This window comes from Centropristis striata, chromosome 15 (genome assembly GCF_030273125.1).
Source record: "Centropristis striata isolate RG_2023a ecotype Rhode Island chromosome 15, C.striata_1.0, whole genome shotgun sequence".
In the NCBI taxonomy this organism is placed as follows: domain Eukaryota; kingdom Metazoa; phylum Chordata; class Actinopteri; order Perciformes; family Serranidae; genus Centropristis; species Centropristis striata.
This window is the reverse complement of record NC_081531.1, coordinates 35,180,476-35,205,953: the sequence shown is the minus strand read 5'-3', so window position 1 is coordinate 35,205,953 and position 25,478 is coordinate 35,180,476. Positions and strand designations below refer to the sequence as shown.

General features: G+C 38.1%; 1 protein-coding gene across 1 annotated transcript; it reads right to left on the bottom strand.

Annotated features, from left to right (window-relative positions):
- Positions 1-665: 665 nt before the first annotated feature.
- On the bottom strand, positions 666-20,038 carry nectin3b (nectin cell adhesion molecule 3b). Its single transcript, XM_059351776.1, has 6 exons — positions 19,909-20,038; positions 9,153-9,500; positions 7,730-8,029; positions 6,568-6,685; positions 5,975-6,126; positions 666-2,131 (listed from the first exon to the last, which is right to left on the bottom strand). Exons 1-6 carry the CDS (start codon positions 19,982-19,984, stop codon positions 1,455-1,457), a joined length of 1,671 nt encoding a protein of 556 aa, XP_059207759.1. The 5' UTR covers positions 19,985-20,038; the 3' UTR covers positions 666-1,454.
- Between the last annotated feature and the right edge of the window lie 5,440 nt (positions 20,039-25,478).

Below are 25,478 nucleotides of genomic sequence, written 5' to 3'. Positions count from 1 at the left end.
CAGAAGACCTGATTTATCTGCATAATGTATAGTTTGCTGTGGTAATACTGGTCGTAATAATAAATGCATAATTTAAATGAAACGACTGGTGAACATGATTGTGCAGTTGCACATGGATAAGCAACAATAATCCTATTAATGCCTCAGATTGTGATTGTGCCACAGACTTTTTTTTTTACAGATTAAACAGAGTAATGAAATTAGTCCATCGGTGCTATTTGTGGTCGAGTGTGCTGGCTGCACTCTTGAATCACTTCTTTGTGTAACAAAATACTTTGTAACTAGGAGGCCAGCGTATGGTGGCTGCCATACTGTAGCCCGCTTTCAACAATGCCCCTGCTGATAGCACTCTTGAATTTCCAAGAGGTCTGGGTTTGTGCCAGAGTGCAAACTCTCAAACACATCCACTACCATCTGGTCGGACAGTAACGGAGAATGTGTTTGTGTCTCTACCCAAAAATCAATAAATCACACAAATGTTAAACACAAGTAATATTATCCCAGCTTATCTAAACTTGCAGAATTTTTTAACACGTTTGCATAACAAGGCTTGCCTTTGATAAACCCGGTCTGTAGTTACTGTGGAGTAGTTGCCTCACTCATGCAGACATCCTCCATCCCTCCCTCCTGGGGACAAAAGATGAGGCGAGGACCGACAGTAGAAATGTTCTTAAGTTTCCCCACTCGGTTTTAAAAGGACATTATTAGTGGTCAAGACCCCAAGTCTCCCACCATGGAAAGTTACAAAAAGGGTAGGCATTAGAGTAGAAAACGAATGGTGCGGCCATCTGTTTTAAATTTTGCAAAAGGGATATTCATTTCTGCAAAAAAAAAAAAAAAAGAAAAGAAAATAATATTTATATGCCCCTACTGAGTTTGGAAATAAGAATGAATTTTCATGGATTTAGTTCCATTCTTGAAATACCAGCCAATCATAGGGTCAGAGGTCAGTGTAAGCAATATCAACACATATAAATATGAATGAGCAAGTGTCACATAGCCTGAGAAGGCTGATTTTGTAGAAACAAACTTTTTTCTACCACAACCATATGTGATCTGCGAGCCCCCAGGGCTTTCAAAACAACTGAAATACATTAGTAATGCTAAATAAATTAGCAGTCTATGTAGTAAGGCAGAGACAGCACATACATCATGATCTTTCGTTAAGTCTCTACACACACAATCTAGTGACATGCCGACTTCTGTAGGCGTGTAGCTATTGACTTTCAAAGTGGCCGTGCAGTCCACAGTCTGTACACACTAAACAGAACATCACGTCTCAAGAGTCGACCAGGACCCTTGAACAAAACGAGGGAACTACAGAATTGAGATTAGTAGAAGTGCATGTGCGTACAGAAGAGAAATAGTGTTAGCGTTTTGTTTTCTTTCTAATTTGATAAATGAAACCTTGTGGTTTCTGTCACATCTCTGCTCCTGCAGGGATCGCTAGCTTGTCAAACGTACCACTCCCTACGCGAGATGACGGAGCCGTCCGTGTGAGAGACGTAGTCGCCCTCGGGTCCGCTATCGTAGCAGTCATCCGACAGGTAGGGGGTGCCGTTTCCCTGTGGTTTAGTTGAATGAGGGTATCTGGCACCTCTGGCCTGCCGTGGACTAGAATACTGCTTGTGTTCCCGGTGGTGGTTCTGTTGAGGGCTTCTGTGATGGCTGCTCTCCCTCATGGCCCTCGTGTAGCCGTTAGCGGGATACTCCTCGCCGCTGTAGCTGCCCTGCTGGCGGCGGTCGCGCTCCTGTTTGAGCTGGCGGTCGCCCCACTCCTCTCGATCCTGGTCCTGTTTGTTGGAGCTGCTGCTGCCGGCTTTGGTAGGGTGGAGCTCGTGCTGCGTGGGGGCTTTCTGGAGGTCGTTGGGACCCAAGTACTGCTTGGTGTAGTAGTTCCCGTGGAAGGTTTGCTGCTTCCGGAGGTAACACACGCCGACCAGAGATAGCAGCAGCAGCAGGAACAAAGCCCCGCCCACGGCACCCCCCACTATGGAACCAAGATTACTCTCAGGTAGGGCTTCAAGAGTGGGGGAGCTGAGAAGGACATGGCTCTTATCATCGACTAAGGTGGAGGAGGCAGAGCCAGTTAGGACAGGAGCAGTAATGGTGGAAGGCATGGTGGGAGGATCTAATGGAGGGAAGGAGGGTGAGAGAGGAGTAGAGGGTGGAGGGGAGAGATGAACAGACAGAGAAGCACAGAATGTCAATGCCAACTACATCAGCATTTACTAAGACAGGTTGACTAAAACATCATCTAAACTACCACACAGACTAACTAAGCAGCCCGTGCTCACAGCTAGCCTTAGGTTTGCATCGCCAGCTCCTCAGAGTCTAAGTCAGGGGTGGGCAATTAATTTTCCCAAGGGGCCACATGACCAATACCACGAAGGTTGCAGGGGCCAGACCAAAACTCTGACTGAACTAAATTCTGCTTAATATTAATGTAATCGCTTTATAAAATACAATTATCTGGTTTTGGTTAATGTGGAGTAAATCAAATATAGCAGTAAAAAGTAGTAAATACTCCAATCACTATCACTTTTACATTTATAACTGTAAATGACCTTTAGCAAGGTTCTATCCTATAGGTGTTTTTGTATTATATAGCTTGTTTTTCATGTTTGTAAATTTTCTAGGTGTTTTTCAATGTTGTGATGCTTTTATTTTGAAAAGGTGCCGTCCAGTGTGAAACGGGTGCTTTTATTTTGAAAGGTAGCGACAGGAAATAACAAGTGGAACGGTAAAATGAAAAACAAACGGTAAATAATAACGAGTGCGTCGTAATTCATAGAAAGTTGATATAAAGTACCAAAAATGCTTCTATAGTGCAAGTAAGTTTATTTTCTTCTGTCATATATTTTAGTGGCTATATTTGTTGTCTTAACGATTATTGTATATAGTAAAGTGCTTGTTTGGTCAAGTGCTAATGCTAATGATTGTTATTTCTCTTATGGTGGATTCACAAGGTGACCAAGGAATGTCTTATTGTTATTTTCATTTTACTCACTACGACCCTGTATTTCACTGCAGTATACAAGTCCTGTGCCTCTATGGAATCAAGTGGGAAGTATTTTTAACCAGATCTAGTTCCTATGATTTATTTTTGGCAATGTTTTAAATGAGACATGTAGAATAAAGTGATCTAGACAAAAATATCTAAATTTTAAGGTTCATTTTGGAAACTTAACCATAATGATCCATTCAAGGACTGTTGGAAAGTCAAAACTTCATGATAATGCCCGTTTTCACAGTTTCTTTCTATGATAAACTTTGTATTTTTAGCGATCTTTTAAAGAAAACATAAGTTTTAATCCTGCAAGATGGTGAGGTTCTGAGGGTTAAACAATTATAAATATAAATAAATAAATCATTGACATTCATATAGCAAAATGGGCTAACACAATTAACAATTAACATGATGGACAATAAAAAAAAGTTTGCCAGAAGCAGGTTCTGAACCCTCCTCTGTTAAAATTCAGACAAATACAGAAAAGTGCACCACATCCCTGGTAAGGTTTTCAAATTGTCACCAAATCACTGTAGTGTCTAATATCTTCCAAAGATAAGTCACAGTAAATACAGATCTGAAATATATTGAACAAGTATTCACTACCCTTTTCAATATTTAATTGGTTGGTTGGTTTAATTGTAACAATGACCATGGAAAAAAATCTTTTACAAATATTTTACAGACTGTTTTTCTGCATTAGCATTTCTTTTTATGAACACAGCTCCAGAATTGAATGAGCTTTTTACAGTCAGTTTCTGTAATTGGCACTTCAGACAAATATAACTCTGGATATTCTGGAGGCGAAGCAAATGCAAACCAAAGGCGACTGAAGAAACTGGAGACTAACAGGGTACTCTGTAGACAAGAAACAAACATAAAAGAACTTGAGTGAATGGATTTGGGCATAACTACAATAGGAACCTAACATGGAGGACACAACAAAAAACAGTCTTCAGATGGTTTGGTATTTATATTTCATGCAAGCATTTGCTGTTGGACTCGACGATATTCTTGTAAGTAATCCCTTGGTAGCGTGTCATATTTTAGAATGACTTGGTTCAGTAGGTGATAATATTGTCTCAATCACTATTTTTATTTGTTTTGCAGGAATGGTCAGGGATGTTAATAACAACCACCTCAACCTGAAACACTTCATGAGTGCAGCTCTGAAACAGCTCTTGCTTTTTTTGCAGAGGAGCTTTTGGTTGTTTAAATTCCTTAAACTTAAACAGTCTCAATTGAAATCACACAAATAACGACTAGTGACTGAAACCACTTTGAGTTTCTCAACTTCAGGATCCTGTCACACAATATCCAGAGGAATTTATAGTAGAGGACACTGATATATTGGCATGTGTTTGACAAATTTCTACAACCCCTAATCCCAAAAAGTTGAAACGTGTGTAAGAAGTAAATAAACACAGATGCAATTCAGAATTAGTGTTTGCATTTAAAAAAACAAACAAGTTTCCCACTTTTGCATTCTGTTTTTTAACTGCTTTCTTCACAACATTTTTGGAATCGGGGTTGTAGAACAAATAAGTCATGACTAATATTACCTTTGTGAAAGTCACTGCAGCTTCGTTTTTTTGTTGATACTGATTCAGAGAGTTGTTGATAAAACTACATTAAAACTGTGTAGTTCTTTAGGCTAAACACAACTGCCTTAAACATTACCAGTGGGTTGAACTATTAGCAAACTGTTACTGTAGAGAGCAAATGTGCAACTTACTGAGGTGATTAATGACAAAACTTTACAGAGAAACAACGTGATTAACCTTCTTGCACATATATTATTATTATTTTCAAATTTAAAAAGCACATAACCAAATTATGCATAATATAATGGATACTTTAATTGCATGATAATAAAGTATTACTGATTCTGAATATGCCTCCACAACCCTATTTTGCAAGTACAATGATGCATTGCCACTATAACATTATGCCATGATTACACCATCAAACTTAAAATGACCTGGATTTAGGGGATGCCCACAAAAAGGAAAAGCCAAAAGCCATAATCAGGAGCTAAAGTAGTGGAAAGAATCTGAGTCTAAAAGCTTTAATGGTGCTACAAAATTACTCTGCCACTTTAAACTCGGTGCCAGGCCAGATGTGAAGAAAAGACTCACATCTGAGAGATGACATAAACCCAAAAGTTTGTAGTTGCTAAGTATATGAATTGTACAACTCCATGCAGAGGCAGTGAACTGACACATGAGAACACACCCACAGCAACACATACAACCAAGGGTACACCAACATGTGTAAGCTTGTGCACACCAGCACAGGTCCTCTCAAAGGAAAATGAAATATGGATGATAAATAATAAATAGGAGTTGAAAAGAACTAGTTAATGTTTTATGAATCTGGGACATCATCTCACAGTAAGGCTGCAGGCTTTTGCCTCTTACTGCATGACACATGCAGAAATAAAAGAAACACAGAAAGGAAGTGAGAGAGATGTAAAAGAAAAATCAAATCATAATCAGAACTTCATTCAGGAAGAGAGCTTACACAGACAAGGCAGATTTTGTGAAACCAGAGGAACATGCTCATCATACACAACAGAGAGACACACTTAGAAGCCAAGCCAAGACGACAAAGCAGAGGCAGTGCACTGTGGTCTAAAGAGGCCTTAAATATTTGCAGCTGTTTGGCCCAGGAACTCCCCCTTTGAACATCTGGAGACCTAATGTTAATCAAGGCTAATCAGCATGCAATTAAGACTAAATGTAAAGGTCAAATATTATCAGTGCCGACACACTTTAGCATGGCTGAATGCTCGCTAGACTGTCAGTATATTCAGAATGGGTGAGAGTGATACAGTGTCACATTTCAGCTTGAAGGACAATGTCACAGGCAGTGATACTCTCCATGACGTGCACGCACAGTGCTTCCTAAGGGAAGAGAAGGCGATAGGAGTCAGCTGTGTTCCGGTGTGTATATTCCGCTCACCTTGTATGAGAATGCGCACATCCCGACTGCGGAGGCTGATGTCATTGGCAACCTCACACCTGTAAACTCCAGAGTCATTCCGATGTAGGGGTCGCAGGAAGAGCAAAGTGCTGTTCCTTACTTCCACCCCTTCTGGCATTTCACTGTCCAACCTATGATGCAAAAGAGGCGCAAACATTTAGAAAACCAGACAACTATCCTGTTATTTAACGATACACATGTGACATTTTATTAGGACAGTCCTCGCCGAAAGAAAGTCTTGCAATTGATTTAATCAACAGATCTGTAAAAATAAGTTTCTCCACAAAGAACCATGTAAACCCATCACTTTAAATATTGCTTTTATCAGCATGAAAAAGGCTAAAAAAAAATAACTCATCAAGACATCTTAGCCAACTAAGACGTCTAAAGTCAGAAGTCTAAAAACTGCATTTTAGGTTTCATGAGCTCACAACAAGCCACATCTCAATGTTTTGAGCAGCTAAAAGATATATTTTTTAAAATTTTACTTTATACTTTAAAAAAAAAACAGGTCAAAAAAGATTTTGGCCTGTTGGATAAGTTTTAACTCATAAAACAGACGTCATACACACCTGATCCATCTGAAGTGATTTGGCGCTGGGTTTGCATTGGCTTTGCACGTCATTTGAACATTTTCCCGACCCACATACCAGTCTCCATCATAGCCCACAACGGAAATATCAGGAGCAACTACAGAGGGAAAAAATTGAGACATCACATGAAACTGTCCAAAAACAATGTTGAACTGCACAGGCTCACGCTCCCTTTAGCCTTTAACTAAAACTAGTACCTGGTGTGCACCGGGGTCATTTTTCATATATTAAAAATATTTCTGCTGTGTTGTATTGACAGTTCTGGCAGAGGCTTTGTGCTTTACATCAGCAAACACATGCAAGAAGACAGTTTGCCTGGTTTGTGTGCAGCATTTTATGGAGTCTGAGGTCAGCTGTGGCCTGGAGACAGGAGCCTGTGTCCTCCAAATATACACTAAGGTGTTTCATAACCTATACAATCAAAAACACTGTACAATGTACAGAGAAGCAGACATAATGACTTACATGGTATGATGATTGCTAGCTATTTCTAAACCAATTTGTTATTATTCCCCAACTGCAGGCCAAGTTATCATGGGTTTTTTTAGTTTAGGGACACACACGGACATGCGCAGACAAAGAAAAAGAAAGAGAAATACAACAAAAAAACAGAATGAAAGAAAAAAGAAAAATCAAGGAAAACACCAAGGACAGCCTTTCTTGAACCATAATTAATAACTGTAAGGAGCCTGCATGGATTGTCCTTGATTTTCTCTCTGTCAATTCAGCCGTTTTCAAAAGTGAATTGTTGTTGAAGTGCTTCAAATAAATCAAACATCAACACTGACAGGGCCAAGCATCATAAACTAGATGCTGTTCGAAATGAAATACCTTTACTTTTAAGACCTGTACTTTCTGCTAAATACAGAGTTTAACTGTTGAAGGGAAGTAAAGGAATGGATCAAGGAAACGCTGTACTTGTTCCCTTTAATTGACAGATTGGAGCACCTCAAAGATTCACTCCATTTTAAAATGTAGACTTAACTACACCCTTTAATCCACCCACAAAAGCCTGCACATTTATTCTATCCTTAAAAATAACAAATGAAAGTCTTATAGCAGGACAGAATCAACATCAATAAATGTATTGACTATAAGGCCCTCTCTCAGCTGTTAAAAAGTTATCTATAAAGGCACCCACACTGCACATTGAGCTGGTAGGGGATCCTGAAGTCACTTTGCAGAGCCGGGTGGCGGACCACACAGGTGAGTGTATGGCCCTGGACGTGACGCGTGGGCTGCCAGAGGTAGCTCACTTGTGTGCTGGTCGTTCCGTTGGTTTGGTCAAAAAGCTGCACTTCTGACTGGCCAAAAAGGTTGGACTCCCAGGACACTTCGGCGGGGGGTCGTGCCCGCTCAGCAATACAGGTAGCCACCACGGTATCGTTGCCGCCGTCAATCAGGGCAGACGAACCTGCAGACACGTAGACTTTTGGCTCGACTGTGATTCAGAGAGGGAGCAAAGAGAAGGAAAGGAAACAGTTGGTACATTACAATTGCAAAATCCTTTTATCAGTACCAGTTTTCTTTTTGTATGTCGTTCCTCTACAACTTATTATAAGCAGGCCTAGCTACCCCCAAGGTAAACACATGCATTGTGTTTATGTGTCGGCAGTGAAAACCTAGGATGATACAGCCCAAGTTCTGAAGGCCATACTGAGGTAAAGCCCTGACTGAAGACGACAATAGTTCAAACATTGCTTGGCCCAGGAAATGGAAAATGTACAAAATCTACTTAAAGGGATAGTTTAGACTTTTTAAGTGGGTCTTTATGAGGTACTTACCCACAGTCAATGTATTACCTGCAGTAAATGATTGTCTGCGCGTTCCGTGTTTGGAGAACTAGATGCTCACTCCAGGTGATATACAAATGAATGTATTGCTGCAGACAGGGACTGCAACATAAAGTATTTTAACCAGCTAAATAAAGGCCCACCCTAAAACTAGAACTGAACCATATTCTGACCAAAACAGCTGAGCTGCGGCAGTGCATGAAGCATAGAAGTGCGCTTTTGTGTAGGAACACGGAATTCTATGACTGAGAAAGGACCAAACAGAACAAAAATTGGGTATAACATTTTTAGGGTGGGCCTTTGTTTAGGTGATTAAAATATGTTTTGTGTCAGTCTCCCTCTGCAGCAAAACATTAATTTGTTTCCTGTCTGGAGTACACGTCGGGTCCTCCAAACTAGCAATGTGCAGAGCATCATCTACTGCAGGTAACACATTGACTGTGGGTAAGTACCTCATACAACCTCACTTAAAAAAAACAGAACTATCCATTTAACCCATTGACGCCTGAAACGCCTGTAAAACCTCTGGGCGATTTTAAAATAAGCCCCTAAAACCTGAAGTTTTTCTGGAAATTCAACAGAAGTGTCAACGCTTCTACTAAATAATGCATTTTTCAGCCTCTGTAGCAGATAGAAATGAAATTCAAAAAGTATTTGAGAGCTTATACAAATACTACAAAACAACGTATCCGCTTTCCAGGTTTCAATGGGTTAAAGTTAAATGAATAAACACACATAAGAACACACATGTGTATGAATATTCGTACTTACCAAGTACATTGACAGTAGTGGAAGCTTGAGTGTTTCCCAGAGGAAAAGTGGCAACCTTACAGGTATAGATCCCAATGTCGGAAAAGCCCACGTTTCCAAGCACAATGGTGGCATCGTGGGAGGAGGGCGAGCGGAAATACAATCGATTGATAAACTCTGGAGGGATGGAGATGCCATATCGTGGGTTGTAGACAGCCACTGTGACGGAGCCTGAAGGCAGACGGCGCTCCCAGGAACTCTGAGTAAGAGTGAGGTTAGCGCCCACCTCCACCCTGCACTCCAATGTCACATTCTTCCCGAGCACAGCATTCACCCTCTGAGGCACCACCACCTGACTTCCCCACACACCTGCCAGAGAGACACACAAACAAGACTTTAAGCATATACAATCATGTTCATCTGCAAACCGCTTTGGATAATCTAACACTGTTAATAAAACAGTGGGAAGTTAAAAACACTTACATCTTTGATTGTTAAAACATTTTAAAAATGTATGAGGCCCACTTCCTTTGAAGCGTAATCCATACAGCCTAATTGGTACCGTAATTTTTAATTTGTACTAATCCAGATTCTTCAAAACGAGAACTCCACTGCTGGCAAAAACATTTACCTCCTGTTAAATGTTATTTAGCTATTTTGAGACCTCTTGAGAAGTAAATAAATTCCACCAGTACAGACACTTCAACTGAAACAATTAATTCAAGTTAATCAATAGAAAAAACACGTTTCTTAATAAATCATTGGGTCTATAAAATGTCTTAAACATTCAGTTTCCTGTCTCAAAATAATACAGAATAAGTTATTTTTCAGCAAACAATTGTTACTGATTATTTTGTGTTGACTGGCTGACTAATTGATGCTTCTTTAGTTAGAGCTTGTCAAATGTTGTCATTTTTCTTTATTTTATTTGTGGTTTGGTCAGACTAAACACATTTAAAAGAGGTCCCTTTGGGCTCCTAGAACATATGTCATGAACTTAATATTCAATTGTTTCATCTAAAAATAGTCAAAAGATGAATCTCTGATGAAAAACATTGCTTGTTGTTATTGATACGGCTGGCAATTCACTTTACTGATCAGAAATACAATGCTTTATTCTACTCAATGGCACAAATGATCAGAAGGAAAGTAAAGGAATGAAGCAAAGAAATAACTGCTGTACTTGTTCCCTTTTAATTGACAGATGGGAGCCCTCATTTGGATCGGGATTATCAGAGTGGACGAGTCATCAGTCTAATACCGAGTGACAAATCAAGAATACCACGATAGCATCAGTGAGTGGGGAGTATTTTCGGTGTTACCTCTGACGTCAGTCATTAAAACGAAGTTCAGTACTATCTGACATCTGTGGGTATCAGACTGGAATCAAAGCTAGATACCACCACAGCAGGAGTCGGGCTTTTAACAAGTACACAGCTGACTGAGTGATCCATTGATGAATTTGTTTTTTCTCTATAGCTTTCCTCTTCCTGACCTAAATTTGGGAATTAAAAAGCAGGCTGTCTGTATGTCCTTTGTCCAAATATAACTACCTCGTGCACTCAGTCACCGGCACTTGTCAGAAATGTGCGGCATGTCTCAAAAAGAAGAGAGCTCAACGTCGTGTTGAGGAAAGTCAAAGGGATATGAAGGGAACAGACTGAGACCGGCAGGAAAAAAAAAGGGGAAGAGATATGCAAACACGACAATGACATCATCGCTGGGAGAAGAAAAAGAGCACTGGGAGGGAGGAGAGGCATGAGCAAAGTCACGAATGAAATACAAGCAGAGGAAATATATCACCAGGATTCCAGTAAACAAAATACTGAGGAATTACATTACTGATTTAGAAAAGACAATATAGCACTGCTAGACTGCCAAAGCCCTCAACCAGATCACTAATTGCAACAAGCTGCCAGCAGGAAGACATCATCATAAATCAAAACCTTCTGCGCTGCTTGGCAACTGACTCCAAATATTCTATTGTTGTTTTGCCAAAAACAGCTCTGACTCGGGCCAATCTCCCTCTAAAAGGCCATTTCCTCAAATATTAGTGGGAATTCTCTCTTCTCCCTAAAGTATGACGTACAAATGTCTATTTTTTGTCTTCTGATTTTTTTTCTGGCATTGGAATAAAGTTGAAGTTTGTGAGAACACTGTACTTATTTGCCAGAGCTTATATCTTACCCTGTTTAACTTCAATGTAACACAGAAGGTTCAGGCATTAATCATAAGGTGAGTTATTAGGCACAGCAGTTCATGACTTAAGAAAATCTTTTTTTTGGTGTGATTCATTTGCCAAAGTGGGGGCAAATCTTGCAAATAATATCAAATTATAAGTACTTATTAACCCAATTTGTGAAATGTAATAATTGACACTGTAAACTTTAAAACTTTTTATATTTTGGCCCAGATTAGGCTGTAAAATATAGGCCAAATGTTCAGTTTTGGTTATCAAATCTTGAAAGCATATTTTTGTGGAGTCGGTGTAATGAGTCATCGTATTGCTCATACAGAGAAAGGGCAGCAGATATCAGCGCAACAGTGGGGAGATGTTCAGCTGTGGATGCTGTGGAAGCACTGTTCCTAAATTTATGTGCTATTTGGGCTAAGCATGGGTTTGGCACACACGTTTGCTTGCTTTAATCATTCCTTCTGTTCATACAAGCCAATGAGACATCCCCTCCTTATGCGCTTCCGATGGAAGTGATGTAGAGTGAACCCCCGTTCCTCGTTCTCTGCAAAAATGCATTCAAAACTTTAACTAATGAGAGTTCAGCAGTTTGAGTTATTCAAATCAAGTGGCTTGTCAAAGTTGCAGTCTTTTTAATAGAGAATTCCCTCTGCGTTTCATAGTGTCACTGGCCAATTTCACAGTGTCACAGAGGAAGCACAAAGAGGGTATTCTGTACTTCAAAGGCTGCAACTTTGGATGATGCCCACTTGATTTGGCTGACGCAGACTGCTGAAGCAAATAAACTTGTTGTGGAGTGCGTTTTTGCACAGAACGAGGACTGTGGATTTTGTAGCCCATCATGACTATTCGAAGCACGGAAGGAAGGAATACTTATCGCCTGTATGAGGAAGCAAAACACTTTCAAGGCACATTTAAGCACCTCTCTATTAGTTTAAGACAGACTTGGAAATGTAAAGCTATCCTTAAATCCAAAAGACAACTCAAGCTTACTCAGCCATGATAAGCTTTCATTTCCACTAGTGAATCCAATACAGTATGCTCAGCTATTCTACATTGCAGAGGCTGTTTTTTCTAGCAGGGTGGAAAGAATGAACACTGGATGCTTAGTTACCTGTGGCTTCCTGCTTCATTGAATATGTATTAGATATCTGAGTAAGAAATCTGGGTTAAAAAACTGTTTCTGTTTGCAAATGGTTTTCAAACTCTTGCATCACATTTCTTCAATTTATCCACATACATTAGACACCGTCTGCATTAGAAAACAGCAACTTCTATGTACATAGTGCGGTAAGTGAAACTCTTCTGAATGTAAAGGCATAGTCCCACGCTAATGGTGCCATTGTTTAGATGCTTCAGTTAATTAACAAGGGGCGTTTTTGAACGTACTGCATGGTTTGTTTTCTCTGGTCCGAATCAGTTGGTGATTTAGAAAGCTTGGTGTTTTCCCCATGGTTCTTTTTTATTTATTTATTTTAAACGAAAAAAAATCCAAGCAAACAAAGACGGGTGACTAAAAACCACATGAGAACACTCTGCTTATTGGTCAGATGTGTCTTGGATGGGACCAGGAAGAAGGTCCTGTGTTCTGGACTAGTGTAAACGTCTATGAGAGAAACACTGCTATGCAAATCTCTTGCTAGCTGCTACTTATACTAAGCAAGGTACCACAGTCTGCATGCTCTGCTGCATCCTAGAATGCAAAGCACACCTGGCTACAGGAACCATTCAGCTCAACCTTGCAGAGTACATCTGGTTGTTGGGACGGATCTAGGTCGGATCACGATACAATCACAAACTAACCACTCCAGAGATTGTTTGGAACCAGACAGAGACCACCTCCTCAGTAAGTCTTGGTGCAGTTTTTCTGAGTCCAAGTGCGATTACAGCATTTGAAACCTGCCCAAATGAACCATAGTCTAGTTTAACAAGACTAAACAGCGCTGGTAAAAAACCCTTAGTTAGGTGATCACGTAAGGAGGCAGAGGGCTGAAAACGCATTAAGATGAAGTGGTACTTTTTGCATATTTGTTGCATTTAACAGGCAAGGAAACAAGACAATATATTTTATAATTAATTATATGATAACATAACGCATAACATATTTGCTCCCCTTCTTGAACCTAAAATGTATGAAAAGCCACACTTGAACCGAGGCGGCAGCTATTGTACTGTAAGTGAGCCTCTGCCTCATGTAGTAAACCCATTTTATGACTTTGTCATGATCAGGCTAGAGTAAGACAAGAGTCTCAGCAGAGTAAGAGGAAAGAAAGCAGCATTTTTCCTGCACTGAATATGTAATGCAAGAGGTATAGCGACGTTATTAAATTTTTATTGGTGACATGACGACAACCTTACATAAGCTTGCCCTCGTTTTCTCCAACTCAGAATAAAGAAGTGATGAGAATACGGGCAAAGTCTATCTGATCTTATATGCAGCCTATCTTGACATAGCAATAAGAATGTTTTCTTATTGTGTTTTCAGAGACAAAGAAAAGAAAGTACTTTAAGTTCTTCTTTCACCCTTATATCCTCAAAGAGAGCAGCTACTGTAGACGCCGAGTTTGGTTTGCAAATGCAACACAATGTGTCTCATTCACTCACACACACACGTACACTCACAGAGTAGAAAACAGATTATAGATATCCTGGCATCAAGGACACATTGCTCCCTGGGGACATTCTGCTGCTCGTTCTCACTTTAGTCAATATTACCTTCACATGCACCACTTATGTGGCAGCAAGTGTATTAATATGTGTGTCTTGCCAGAGGGCAGCATGTCTTGTTAAAAGTGGAAATCAGAACATAAATGGTGATGGTGTTAGGGTGAAAGTGGCAGAGCCAGCTGTGCAGAACAGGACAGGGAAGGGTTGCACGATTCTTTGACAGTCTGGCTTTTCAGACCTTCAAAACTACTTTTCACACACATTTTCTAACCGGCTGCACAAAGACGGACGGAAGACTGTCCACTAATCCAGCTAGTAAAGGAGGATATTGTGATGCAATACAAATTTCAGTTTTCAAAACTTTAAACAAAAATATACAAATAAAACTTAATTGGCATGGGAAGTTTTTAAATTAGGTATTATAGTTGTAAGGCCTTTAATTTGCATGATTTTAATGATCAGATTTAATTTAAACTGACTGCAAATAGTGCTGATATTATGGATAATTAACACCAGTTATAAAGCCTGTGCTAACCAACTGCTTATTTATAAATGATTTACTCTGAACCCCTTTGAAACTTCCAATTGGATGCTAGTATTGCTCAATGAGTAAGCAGGAAATTGTTTGCTATAACAACTTTGGAAGCTAAATGTATTGTATGCATCTGTCAGCTTGTTTACATATTGTTTGGTCCCCTAGTGGCAAATAATAAAATTAATACAGCTTTTATAAAATACATGCACATCTAGATATATTAATCTAAAGAATGACATGTTTGTTCCTTTTAAGGTTGAGACACAGAGGGTGTGTGCATCAAATTTACATTCAGAAAAGGCACAAGGTCAAACCTCTCATTGAAATGTACATCAGACCTTAACTGAAGTTAGACAAAGGGGCGCCTGTCTTTGCACCTTCACTTGAACTCTCTGAAGAAGTAATCTGTCTGTTTAAGAATGGACAGGGATCCTGGTAATAACGTGGCACAACATGTAGTAAATTTGTAAAGTGATAGAGTCTCTAGGTTGCATCTCATGTCAAGTCTTTAAGGGTTACAGATCCATCCATGGGTTCAGTCCCAGTATAGTAGAATATAATTTCTTCTCCATACACTGTGCAGTTGCCTTAGTGCAAGAAAGGCATAACATTAACAGTATAGTGCTGGGTACACAAGTATCCTAGCATTTGCAGTATAACCATTTACTATAGCAGTGTAACCATACTTACTATGTCTAAGGGATGATGGGCATTTTAAAACCTTATATACTATGTAAATGTCAGTTTGATGCCTGAAATAACAGCCATTGTTTAACTGACAACTATCAGTGAGGAATAATGAGTGAGAAGAAATATTGAAAACCTCATTACTGTTCACTCGCTCTGCAGCAAACTGTTTGTAGTTACTATACATTTTGTTTGAGTGAACTCAAGTGTACAGGGATTTTTGGGTGCAGCGGTGTTGCATTTTCCTGTTTAACACTGCAAGATGTTCTCATCAACATATTAAGGGTACTTTTTCTAACTTACGATAAGCAAGAGAAATATGGTATGAGAAACAGTGTAGAGGACAAGCACACTGGCTTGATTTGTTCATTGGTCAGTGATGGTGTAGGCCTATCTGCAAGTAAAGGCAGTACAGTAAACCATTCACTGTTACCTTATTGCGATTATTTTGAATCACGATATTGGAGGAATTATTCTTGCATTATCATTCTCATTGAAAATTGTGGATTTTGTGAGGATTTTACTAAACAAAGACTTTTCTTCTCAAGTCTGTAGAATATTATTTGTAGGCTGGTAGATTTCTGCAGCACTACCAGACTTACTTTAGCCTTCTATGATTTGGATAGTATACTATTCCATATGGCAATTAATCAAAATTAAGGTTCACTGTTCAGCCCTAATAACACTTGATATTATGACATTTTACCTTTTTAATCATGGGTTTTTCTTGAACTTTAAATATTATTAACCCTTTGAGCCACCTGCTAGCGGGATTTAAACATATGTTTTCTTTAAAAGACCATCAAAGATACACCATTTATTAGGGGTGGCGCGAGATTAAACTCGACGATATTTCTCATTGCATTAAAAATCAGTCTCGCGAGATTTGTGAATTATCCAAACTTGTATTTGTGACCTGTGGGGCAGTAAAATGAAAAGAAGAAGAGGAGGAGAAGGAGAGGAAGCAGTAAGCAGCCAGAATGAAGTTGCAGGGGCTGGCGGCTTGTTAAGAAGAGGAAGAACGAATTGAAGCGGCACAGTCCTCCTGCAGCAGTCTCTCCCAGCTGCAGAGCCGGAGTCTGCAAATTGCTAACAGGCTAACAGTTAGCTCTGTAGCAGTACAGTGTGTATGTGCTGCTGCTACAGGAGGTGTTCACTTAGCGATCTCTGTTTGTTTACAACAAGCACCGGACACTCTGTACACAGTTAGCGATGCCGGTTAATTCAAGATGCTATGTTTATGATAATTAGCCATGCTGCTTTGTTTTGCTGCTGATGTTGTGCAGTTAGCGACGCCGCCACAGTTGCGTCTCCCGTCTTTAATCCGTCGCGTATGTGATCACGGTCGAAACTGTCCCTAAGCGATTACGAGACGATAGAAAAACCATACGTCACCTCCGGAGTCTCATTAATCCCTCTGGGGGATTTTATTTTTTTATTCATCTTATTTTAACATTTATAAATTTTAGTTTCAATTTGTGGAAGTTTATTAAAAGCTCATGCTTACATCATGCATGTAAAGAGTTATAATAAAACATTTCAAAATGCATGTGCAACTTGGTTAAATAAAAGTCTGTTGGTCCAGTCATATATTTTGTCATTGTAGTTTTCTTAAAATCTCGTCTCGTTCTAGTGAACCCAATATCGTGTCTCGTCTCGTGAGCAGAGAAATGTCACACTCCTACCATTTATTGTAGAAAGCAACTGTGAAAACTGGCGTTATTGTCGAAATTTGAACTTTCTGATGGTCCTTGAACAGATCATAGGTCACGAAAGTTTCCATTAGAAAAAGTTCCCAAAACGAAGCTTAAATTTGTGATATGTCTGTCAAAATCATTTTATTCTACTGGTCTGGATTAAATCCTGCACTCTTCAGAAACACGCTGAAGCCATGATTGAGAGGAATGTGACAAATATTCACTGAAAATCATACAGAACTGCAGGCTGTTTACACAGAGCAGAGGGGAGAGGACAGGATAAGCTGTTAAAAATACAAATAGTTCAAATAGTTTGATATTTATGGCATGTGGAAACCCATCCCCCCAGCATTCATGACACTTGTGGCCACTTGGAACAGTGTTTTAGATATAAATTCCATTTGATATATTTTTCCTTATTTAATGATTTATGTTACAATAACATTACATAATAAAAATTTGGAATCTAGTCATGATTGTGCTGATTCCGTAGAGGTGCAGGACTTATATATTTTATATATTACTGTGAAATACAAGGCCACACTGAGTAAAATGTAAAAAGAGCAAAAAAAAAACGGCGGAAACGGCTTGGGGTTCAGAGGGTTAATCATTAATCTTAACTACTAACATGTAGAAAGGGAGTTGGTATGGAAATCAGTCTGTGGGCAATACATCCTATTAATTATCACCACAATCAGCCACTGCTGGTTTCTTTTATACACATAATGTGCTACCTTCAGAGTAGGAAAGTTTTGAGTTTGTACAGAAGCACCACAGCACTGGACACCAAGTTGGCGTGTTTCAGGGTGGAGGTGGTGAATTAGCCGCCCCTTGATTAAACCATAATGAGCTCAGGCTGCACTGCAGGCACATGGTGGTTGACCCCCAACCCGACCTCAGAAGTACATAGCATTATCTTCTCTGGTGACAGAGAAGAGTTGTTTTTTTTTTGCAAAAGCAGCTGGCGTGACACATAACGTAGCACCATGTTACTTTAATAGCAATTTTTTTGGAGCCAATATGGCTGCCACTGAATCTGCAGTGACCCAAGTGTAGGTTGGGTAACGTTATAGATCAGGGATGGGCAACTTAAATGCTGCAGGGGGCCACAATTTTTCATCGACACTACCACAGGGCCACATATAGGGCCGTGTACTTAACCAGATATGATGAAGCTGCGATTTTAAATATGTTTACAGTGCAGTAACTTAACATATTCCATGCTCAAATGCATGTATAACAGTATAAATAGGAATATAAAAGGTTTGAAGCAAACAAAAAAATAACCACTTACTGTGATTTCTTTTTTTTCAGTGTAAGAACAGCAGGCCAACATTAATTGCAAGAAGTAATTATGTGCATTTTTACACTGCACTTTTAACCCTATAAAGCCAATTGTATCATATTTGATACACAAGTTTTTGAGACCTATACATCATCAGTGTGATATTTTTTTCCTGAAAAACCTGAAGTATACAAAAACTGAGCAACAAATTGCACAAAAATACAAGATATAGCAAAATTTATATGCATGGTCCACTGGTGGATCAGTCATTGCTGCGTGAAAACTTCATATCAGCAGATGTACGATGTTGTGTTATATGGAAAAAAATATTTTGCATGTTTGAGGAAAATGTTAAAAGGAAGTAAAGTCTTAAAAGGTTAAAAATGTTGGGTTTTATATGTTTTTGTTAGTTCAAGAACAAACTGTGAGCAACAAATTGCACAAAAAGAACTGATGTATCAAATATGATACAAATTAAAATCATATATGCCTATTGTTTTTAGATTTTTGTGTTAATTACCTGTCAGCAGGTTCAATAAACACTCCAGTTTAAAAAAAAAAGGAGAATTTTCTGGCAATTATTTAGTGGTTCAGGCTTTATAGGGTTAAGATTTCATGCTCAATAGCATGTAGTTGTACTGAGGGCCACTTCAAGTGAGGGTGCGGGCCGTATGCGGCCCCCGGGCCTCCAGTTGCCCACCCTTCAGTGGTGGTTCTACACAGGGGCCTCCAGGGGCCACTGCCCCTGTGAAGAAGCCCTTGGTGCCCCTGCTGTGGCCCCTGTGTCAAAATAATAATAAAATGATCGATTTATAACAATGAACAATGGAGCAATTCTAACCTTTTTTTTGTTCAAACAATATCTCATCGTACACAAAAGAAACCCAGAATGTGAACATTGTATAATAGTTTAACTCTATGGAGTCTTAAAGGGCTATTTTGTCCATTTTTAAATCCTTTTCATGTCTTTACATGTCTTTGTAAGTCATTTTGTGTCTTTTTTTGGTAATTTTGTGTCTTTTTTTGTCATTGGTGTCATTTATGTGTCTTTTGTGTCTGTTTTAGTTATTTTCTGTCTTTTTTTGGTCATTTTGTCTTTTTTGTGTCTTTTTTAGTTATTTTGTGTCTTTTTTGTCATTTTGTGTCTTTTTTGGTCATTTTTATGTCTTCTGTGGGTTTTTTTTTGTTATTCTGTCTTCTCATTTTGTGTCTTTTTTTTGTCATTTTGTGTCTTTTTCAAGACATTCAAAGATTTTGAATGCTTAAAAATCATCTTTGCCATTTTTTCATGTGCTAATGTGTCCCTCTGATTAAACACTGGCCCCTCCTTGGCCCCCACAGTAAAACTGGTCTAGAACCGCCACTGCCACCCTTGATACAGATAATTGGGAAGCATGCCTTTGCTTCTCGGCGGTTTATGGAGTGTTTCTAAGGCAGCCTCGGGTCGCATCACCATCCATGGCTAGCTACCACTCAAAAAGCGTCGGAGTGAACTTGCAACCAAGTTTCCTTTGCTCTTTAAAATGACACCTGCTAAACTTACTAAACTTCAAAACCACCCACACTTTAAATCACGTGCTGCTGGCTGTTTTTGTTTTTCGCGGCTCGTTAGCATGATATTCCAGCTAACGAGTGATGCGCGAGACAGTCACAAAACTTCTGTGTAACGGTCGCGGAGCAGATAAAACTACCGTACAAAAATCCCGACTCACCTGTAATACTGCACAAAAGGTGAAATAACGCGACCCTCCCTTGCTTTCCGATGTTACTCCGGTGATTTTGAGACATTTTTTCTTCAAAAGCAGTGCAGTCTCCTGCTACATACAGGACCCAAGCGTAGGCTGCATGCCAATTTAACGGTATGTGCCGAACAGTGGAACCTCCTCAGCAACAACTCCGAACTGCATGTGGACTGTACCATCTGCGCAGCGCGGAGCGGGGGGGCCGGGAGCTCACCTGACAATGGAATTAAACTGCCATTTGTCGTGATCCTCCAGAAACACCCCCACTGAAGGAAGGAACCATTAGTATACACATTACGTCATCTCTGTTGATAACCCGACATACATTGATTGATCAAACCACTTTATTCTTCGCTGTCTTTGGCGGTTACCCACTGGAAACACATGGTTTTACTACTAACCATAAAGGATATATATTTTATTTGGAAGTTCACGAATTATTTAACAGATTCCAGTCAAATTAAGTGGAAAGTAATAGGCCTGTTAATCAAAAAATATTTTTTTTGTGTGTGTGCAACTGAGGCTATCGTGTGAGAATTTAAAAAGGCAGCATTTCTTTTTCTATACATTTAATATCACAGCCATATTAGAATTTGAACAATCTAAAGTTTTTCCCCCCACCTGTTTGTCCCCCTTAGACAATTCAAAATGTCTGCAGTATAAAAAGGTTAACACCATCCATCTGGGTAGGTCCCTAGCGAAAAATCACAATTTATATCCCTGTGGGTTATAATATTATGGTATTCAGGAGTTTATGACGGTATATACTTCGAATGTCTTATACTGTTAAAAATACAGTTAATATCTGTATTTAAAACTATATATCTGTAGAATAACTTAAAGTTTTTTTTATTAATATGATGGTAAATGTTTGGCAACTTTTGCTGCCAGACCTTTTCTTTTTTCTTTTATTACATTAAATTTAAAGTTTTTCCTATTAAAAGCAATAGAAGCAATAGAATAATACTGTATATATATATACTACTATTCCAGTGCATGCAGGATACGATGTCTATATATATAAATCTGTGTGTGTGTGTGTGTGTGTGTATGTATATATATATATATATATATATATATATGTAAAATAATACAGTACATTTCTGGAAAATCACTTTTTACAATGTGCAGTCAATTTATTATTATTTTTCTTACAATTTATCACTGAATTAACTCATAGATGGTATGGTGTCTTCAAGTGATGCTTGTGACCTTTAAAAGTTGTTGATATTTTAACCTTTGCTCTTGCTGGTCTGTCACAGCTGTATGGGTCAGCCACATGCAGACGTGTACTTTCTGCTCATAGTCAGTCAACAAGTTAATCTTTGCAGCGTAATGTGTGGTTGGGATGGGGGTTGGGGGGCAGCACCCCCCTCTGCTGACAGAAAGCTAACCAGGTCAGTGCTTTAATTTGAGTCTCAGAGCTGTCTTCTGCAGAGCCACAAGGGATACAATTACTCTCCCACCATCCCATCCATCTGCAACTCCAGAGTGCAAACGTTTGTGTGTGTGTGTGTGCACACAAGCATGTCTTCTTCTTTTTTAAATCTCAAAGTGTGTAAAATGAGTGCATTGAATATTCCCATTGTTCTTAAGTTCAGTCAGAATATTTTGCCTTGAGTGCAATGCATCCACATGAAAGCTATATGTTACTGTGGCAAAGAATTTGTGATGAGGCAGAGAGAAGAGCAGACTAAAAGACTGCATCATTCAATTTAGGGATTTCTTCTGAAGTCTCAGCCATATTAGAATTTGTACACACTGTAAAATAGAAAAAGAAATCATAAAAAGAAACGTTAAAAGTCTGGCAGCAAAAGTGTCACTGTTATTTAACAGTCAAGACCATTAAGCAATTGAATAATACTATTAAAAAATATAGCACATTTCTGTTAAATATCCCTGTTTTATACAGTGCATTCTAAAGTTTCCAGACAACGAGCCCCTGGGCACAGACATGCAAAAGGACCCACCACCTTTTCTACAAGAGGCACAGATTTACAATGGTTTTACCTTGTTTCTTTTAGTCGTTTGTATCTTTGTGTCATTTTATGTCTTTCTTGAGTTGTACTGTATCTCTTTGTTGTCATTTTTTGTTTTTGGTCGTTTGTATACCTTTGTAGTCATTTTCAGTCATTTTCTTAAATTGTACTGTATCTCTGTATGTACCATTTTTAAAAAATCTATATGTAGTCATATTGTGTTGTTTTTGGTCTTTTTTAATGTCTTTGTAGTCATTTTGTATTTTTTTTGGTGGTTTGAATCTCTTTGTAGTCTATAATGATTTTTAGTCATTTATTATCACTGCGTTGTCATTTCATGTCTTTTCATTGTTTTTTTTTTTTGTTTTTTTTATCTCTTTGCAGTCATTTTGTGTCTTTTTTGTTGTTGTTTTTTGTCTTTGTCATCAATTAAATTTTTTGCAGGCTACTGCACTGGTTTACATCATAATGTGTATAGATTCTTGGTATTTGATCCCCATCTACTGTGCAAAGTTTTCACTGACTGACAGAAGAAAAAAATGTTTTATCAGTGTCATTACTCTGACTTTTTCCCATGAAAACTTTTTTTTATCTGTGCTTTTTACTGACATGTAACCCAAAAGTGCAATTTTGCCTTTTCCTTTAGATCACATCTCAGTTAATTAGCAAAGACAGATTTAAAGTTTATGTACCTTGAGTTATTCACCTAATGCCTTTCTGGATGCTCTCCCTGAGAGCCCCGTAACCTATGGAAACACCACAACACAGTGGAACGAGTGACAAATAACCTGTGTGTGACCACCAGTAAAACTGAGGCTGTGTTAATGAAACTAGCCTTTATTAAAGCAAAGCCACACAATCCATTTTCTTGGTTTTGAGGATGTGAAGGATTCTGTTATCATGGATAACAACCTTTCCCTCTTGCTCTCGCTCTGAACCAAAGCTGCTCTCCGTCACCAGGTACTTTCTCTCTCTGGAATGTTTTTCAACCCTTCAAGTGCTCTTTCATGAGGGCCGGAGAGGTACTGAGAGGGCTACAGGATTGTGGCGAAGTAAAGATCGGTTAAATTAGTCCACCTCCCGCTCAGACGCTTCTTTTATTCTATGGGTCAGCACCTCCCTCCCTGTTTACCCACATAAATTGGTCTCTTTCTGCTTTCTGTCTCTATCCTTTCTCCTACACAAGCTTCCATCTGTGACTGTGAGAAAAAGGAGGGAACCGGAATTTTATTAATAATATCACAAGTTAATGAACATCCCTATTTTTCACAGCCTCATACAAGTTTCCTTATGTGCATTATGTCTAAATATCAACCTTTTAACACATAAAAAAAATCAATTATTTGAGAGATAGGTCAAAATGTATGTATAAGGCTTCATTTAAAAGTGTTTTTCTTGTTTTGTTTCCATGTTGTTGTTGTTTTGTGCAAATGCCATGAAAAAATGAAAAGTGAAAGGGACATTATATAGAATTATCATTATTTAAAAAAAAATATTAGTAGTATTTTACAGGATTATTCAGTTGCTTCTTGGTCTTGAATGTTAAATTACAGTGATTTCTATTTAAAAACACAAAAAATACAGATCATGTTGCTGTATGTAAAACAAAGCAACTTTCTCTTTTGTTACAGAAAAATTTTAATTGGATATAAAGATTTTTTATTTTTTTTAAATCATAAAAAAACTAAAAAGAAAACAGCAAAAAGTCTGGCACATTAAAGTTAAAAAAAAAGAGAAAAAAAATCTGTTATTCTACAGATAGGCTATATATTTTTAAATACAGATATTTACTGTATATTATTTTTATTTTTTAAAGGGATTATTTGTTAAATAACTGTTATTAATGGTAAGTGTTCTGAACTTTTTTTTTTTACAGTGTACATAAACTTAAACATGGGTTTAAATAGTTAATAGTGTTTTGGTCCTTGTAAGTCATATTTGGATAACAATAACTAAAGGTTTAAAGACGACAGTGACACCACAAACTAAAACGGCCTGAAGGTCTGGACTTTTCTATAGGTGTGGTTGACAACATGTAGGAGGTGTGTTTATAGAAAAAAAGAGTTGTGGGGGAACTATATACAGTAATAATATACATATTGTCTAAAAAGCCACCAGGTTGGAGGTAAAGACTAAAATAAAAGGCTGTAGTTACATCATTGTGTAGTTTTGGACTGTATTTACAAACCGAAAGTGACATCTGCTGGTTAAAAGAAGAAACGCAGTCAGACTTAACATTATGCTTTTTAATGTGTCTTTTCAGCTTCTTAGCTTGCTCTCTGAACGGAATCACGGAATATGGAACATTTGAGACTAGATTAAAAATATCTGAAGTAATGTGTTGATATGTTACTTGAAAATGTGTATCTGAACTGCACTGATCTTTCATAAATGCTTATAGAATATCTTTGCAGCAATTGAAAATTCAAAATATGATATTTTTTTGCTCCTACTACATGTATAATGTGTAAATCTGTTTGATCAACTAGAGCCATTTTGTCTTATTATTGGAAATAAATCGGTTGTTTTTTTATTATATCAAAAAAGCACAACGATAATAGCAATTATTAAATATAGTGTGTTTAAAGTGGTGAATCTGGGAGAAAAAGTTCCGCGACTTTTTTTGCACAGATTTGCCATTTTTATCTAGTAAATTTGCAACTTTTTTGTCAAAATATTACCTGAAGTTACCAAAGATAGTTCTTTGCCTGATAAAGGGTTAAAGGCAACTGACAACAACATACTTAAGTTTAAATGACAGTGAATTCCATGCAAAAACAAAATACAAATCATATTGCTGAATGTAAAACTAGGGAAAATCTCTCTCTCTCTTTTCCAGTAAAACTTTAAATCCAATGTGGAAATAAAAAGAGAGTAAAAAGCCAGGCAGCAAAAGTTGCCAAACATTAATATTGAAGTAAAACTTTAGTTATTCTACAGAGAAATATTTTTAAATACAGATATTTACTGAATATTTTCTGTATCTTTAAATAAGATATCTGTAAAATAACTGATATTTGTTTTCTGTCAAAGTATCTCTCTCTCTCACACACACACACACACACAGACACACACACACACACACACACACACACACTGGTTTTCATAGATCATGGGGACTCTAGTTTTAATCATCACTTGTGGCGTCCACCCTTTCTAGAGGTTGTAGAGAGCTGAAAAAAATTGAGTTAACTTGCCATAACTCAGTTAACCTTCAAACCTCTGAAATGATGAAGTGATGTTTTAATCAGGCTTTATGGGGACATCCGGAAAAACAAGTAAACATGCTTTCAGGGTACATCATTTAAATGAATTGACATATTTCACACAGATTACTTGGTGACTAATGGGGACCTACTTTTACATAAAACAATGAGAATTAGATACTTTTCTAAGAAGCCAATTCTATAATTGTGGAATTTGCAAAAATAGTAAAACTTCAATTCAAACCTTGAAGCACACACACACACACACACACACAATAATTGATGGTAATTGTTGGGCAATTTTTACTGCCAGACTGTTTTTTTTAAAAGCACAAAGCAATATTTAAGTTCAAAC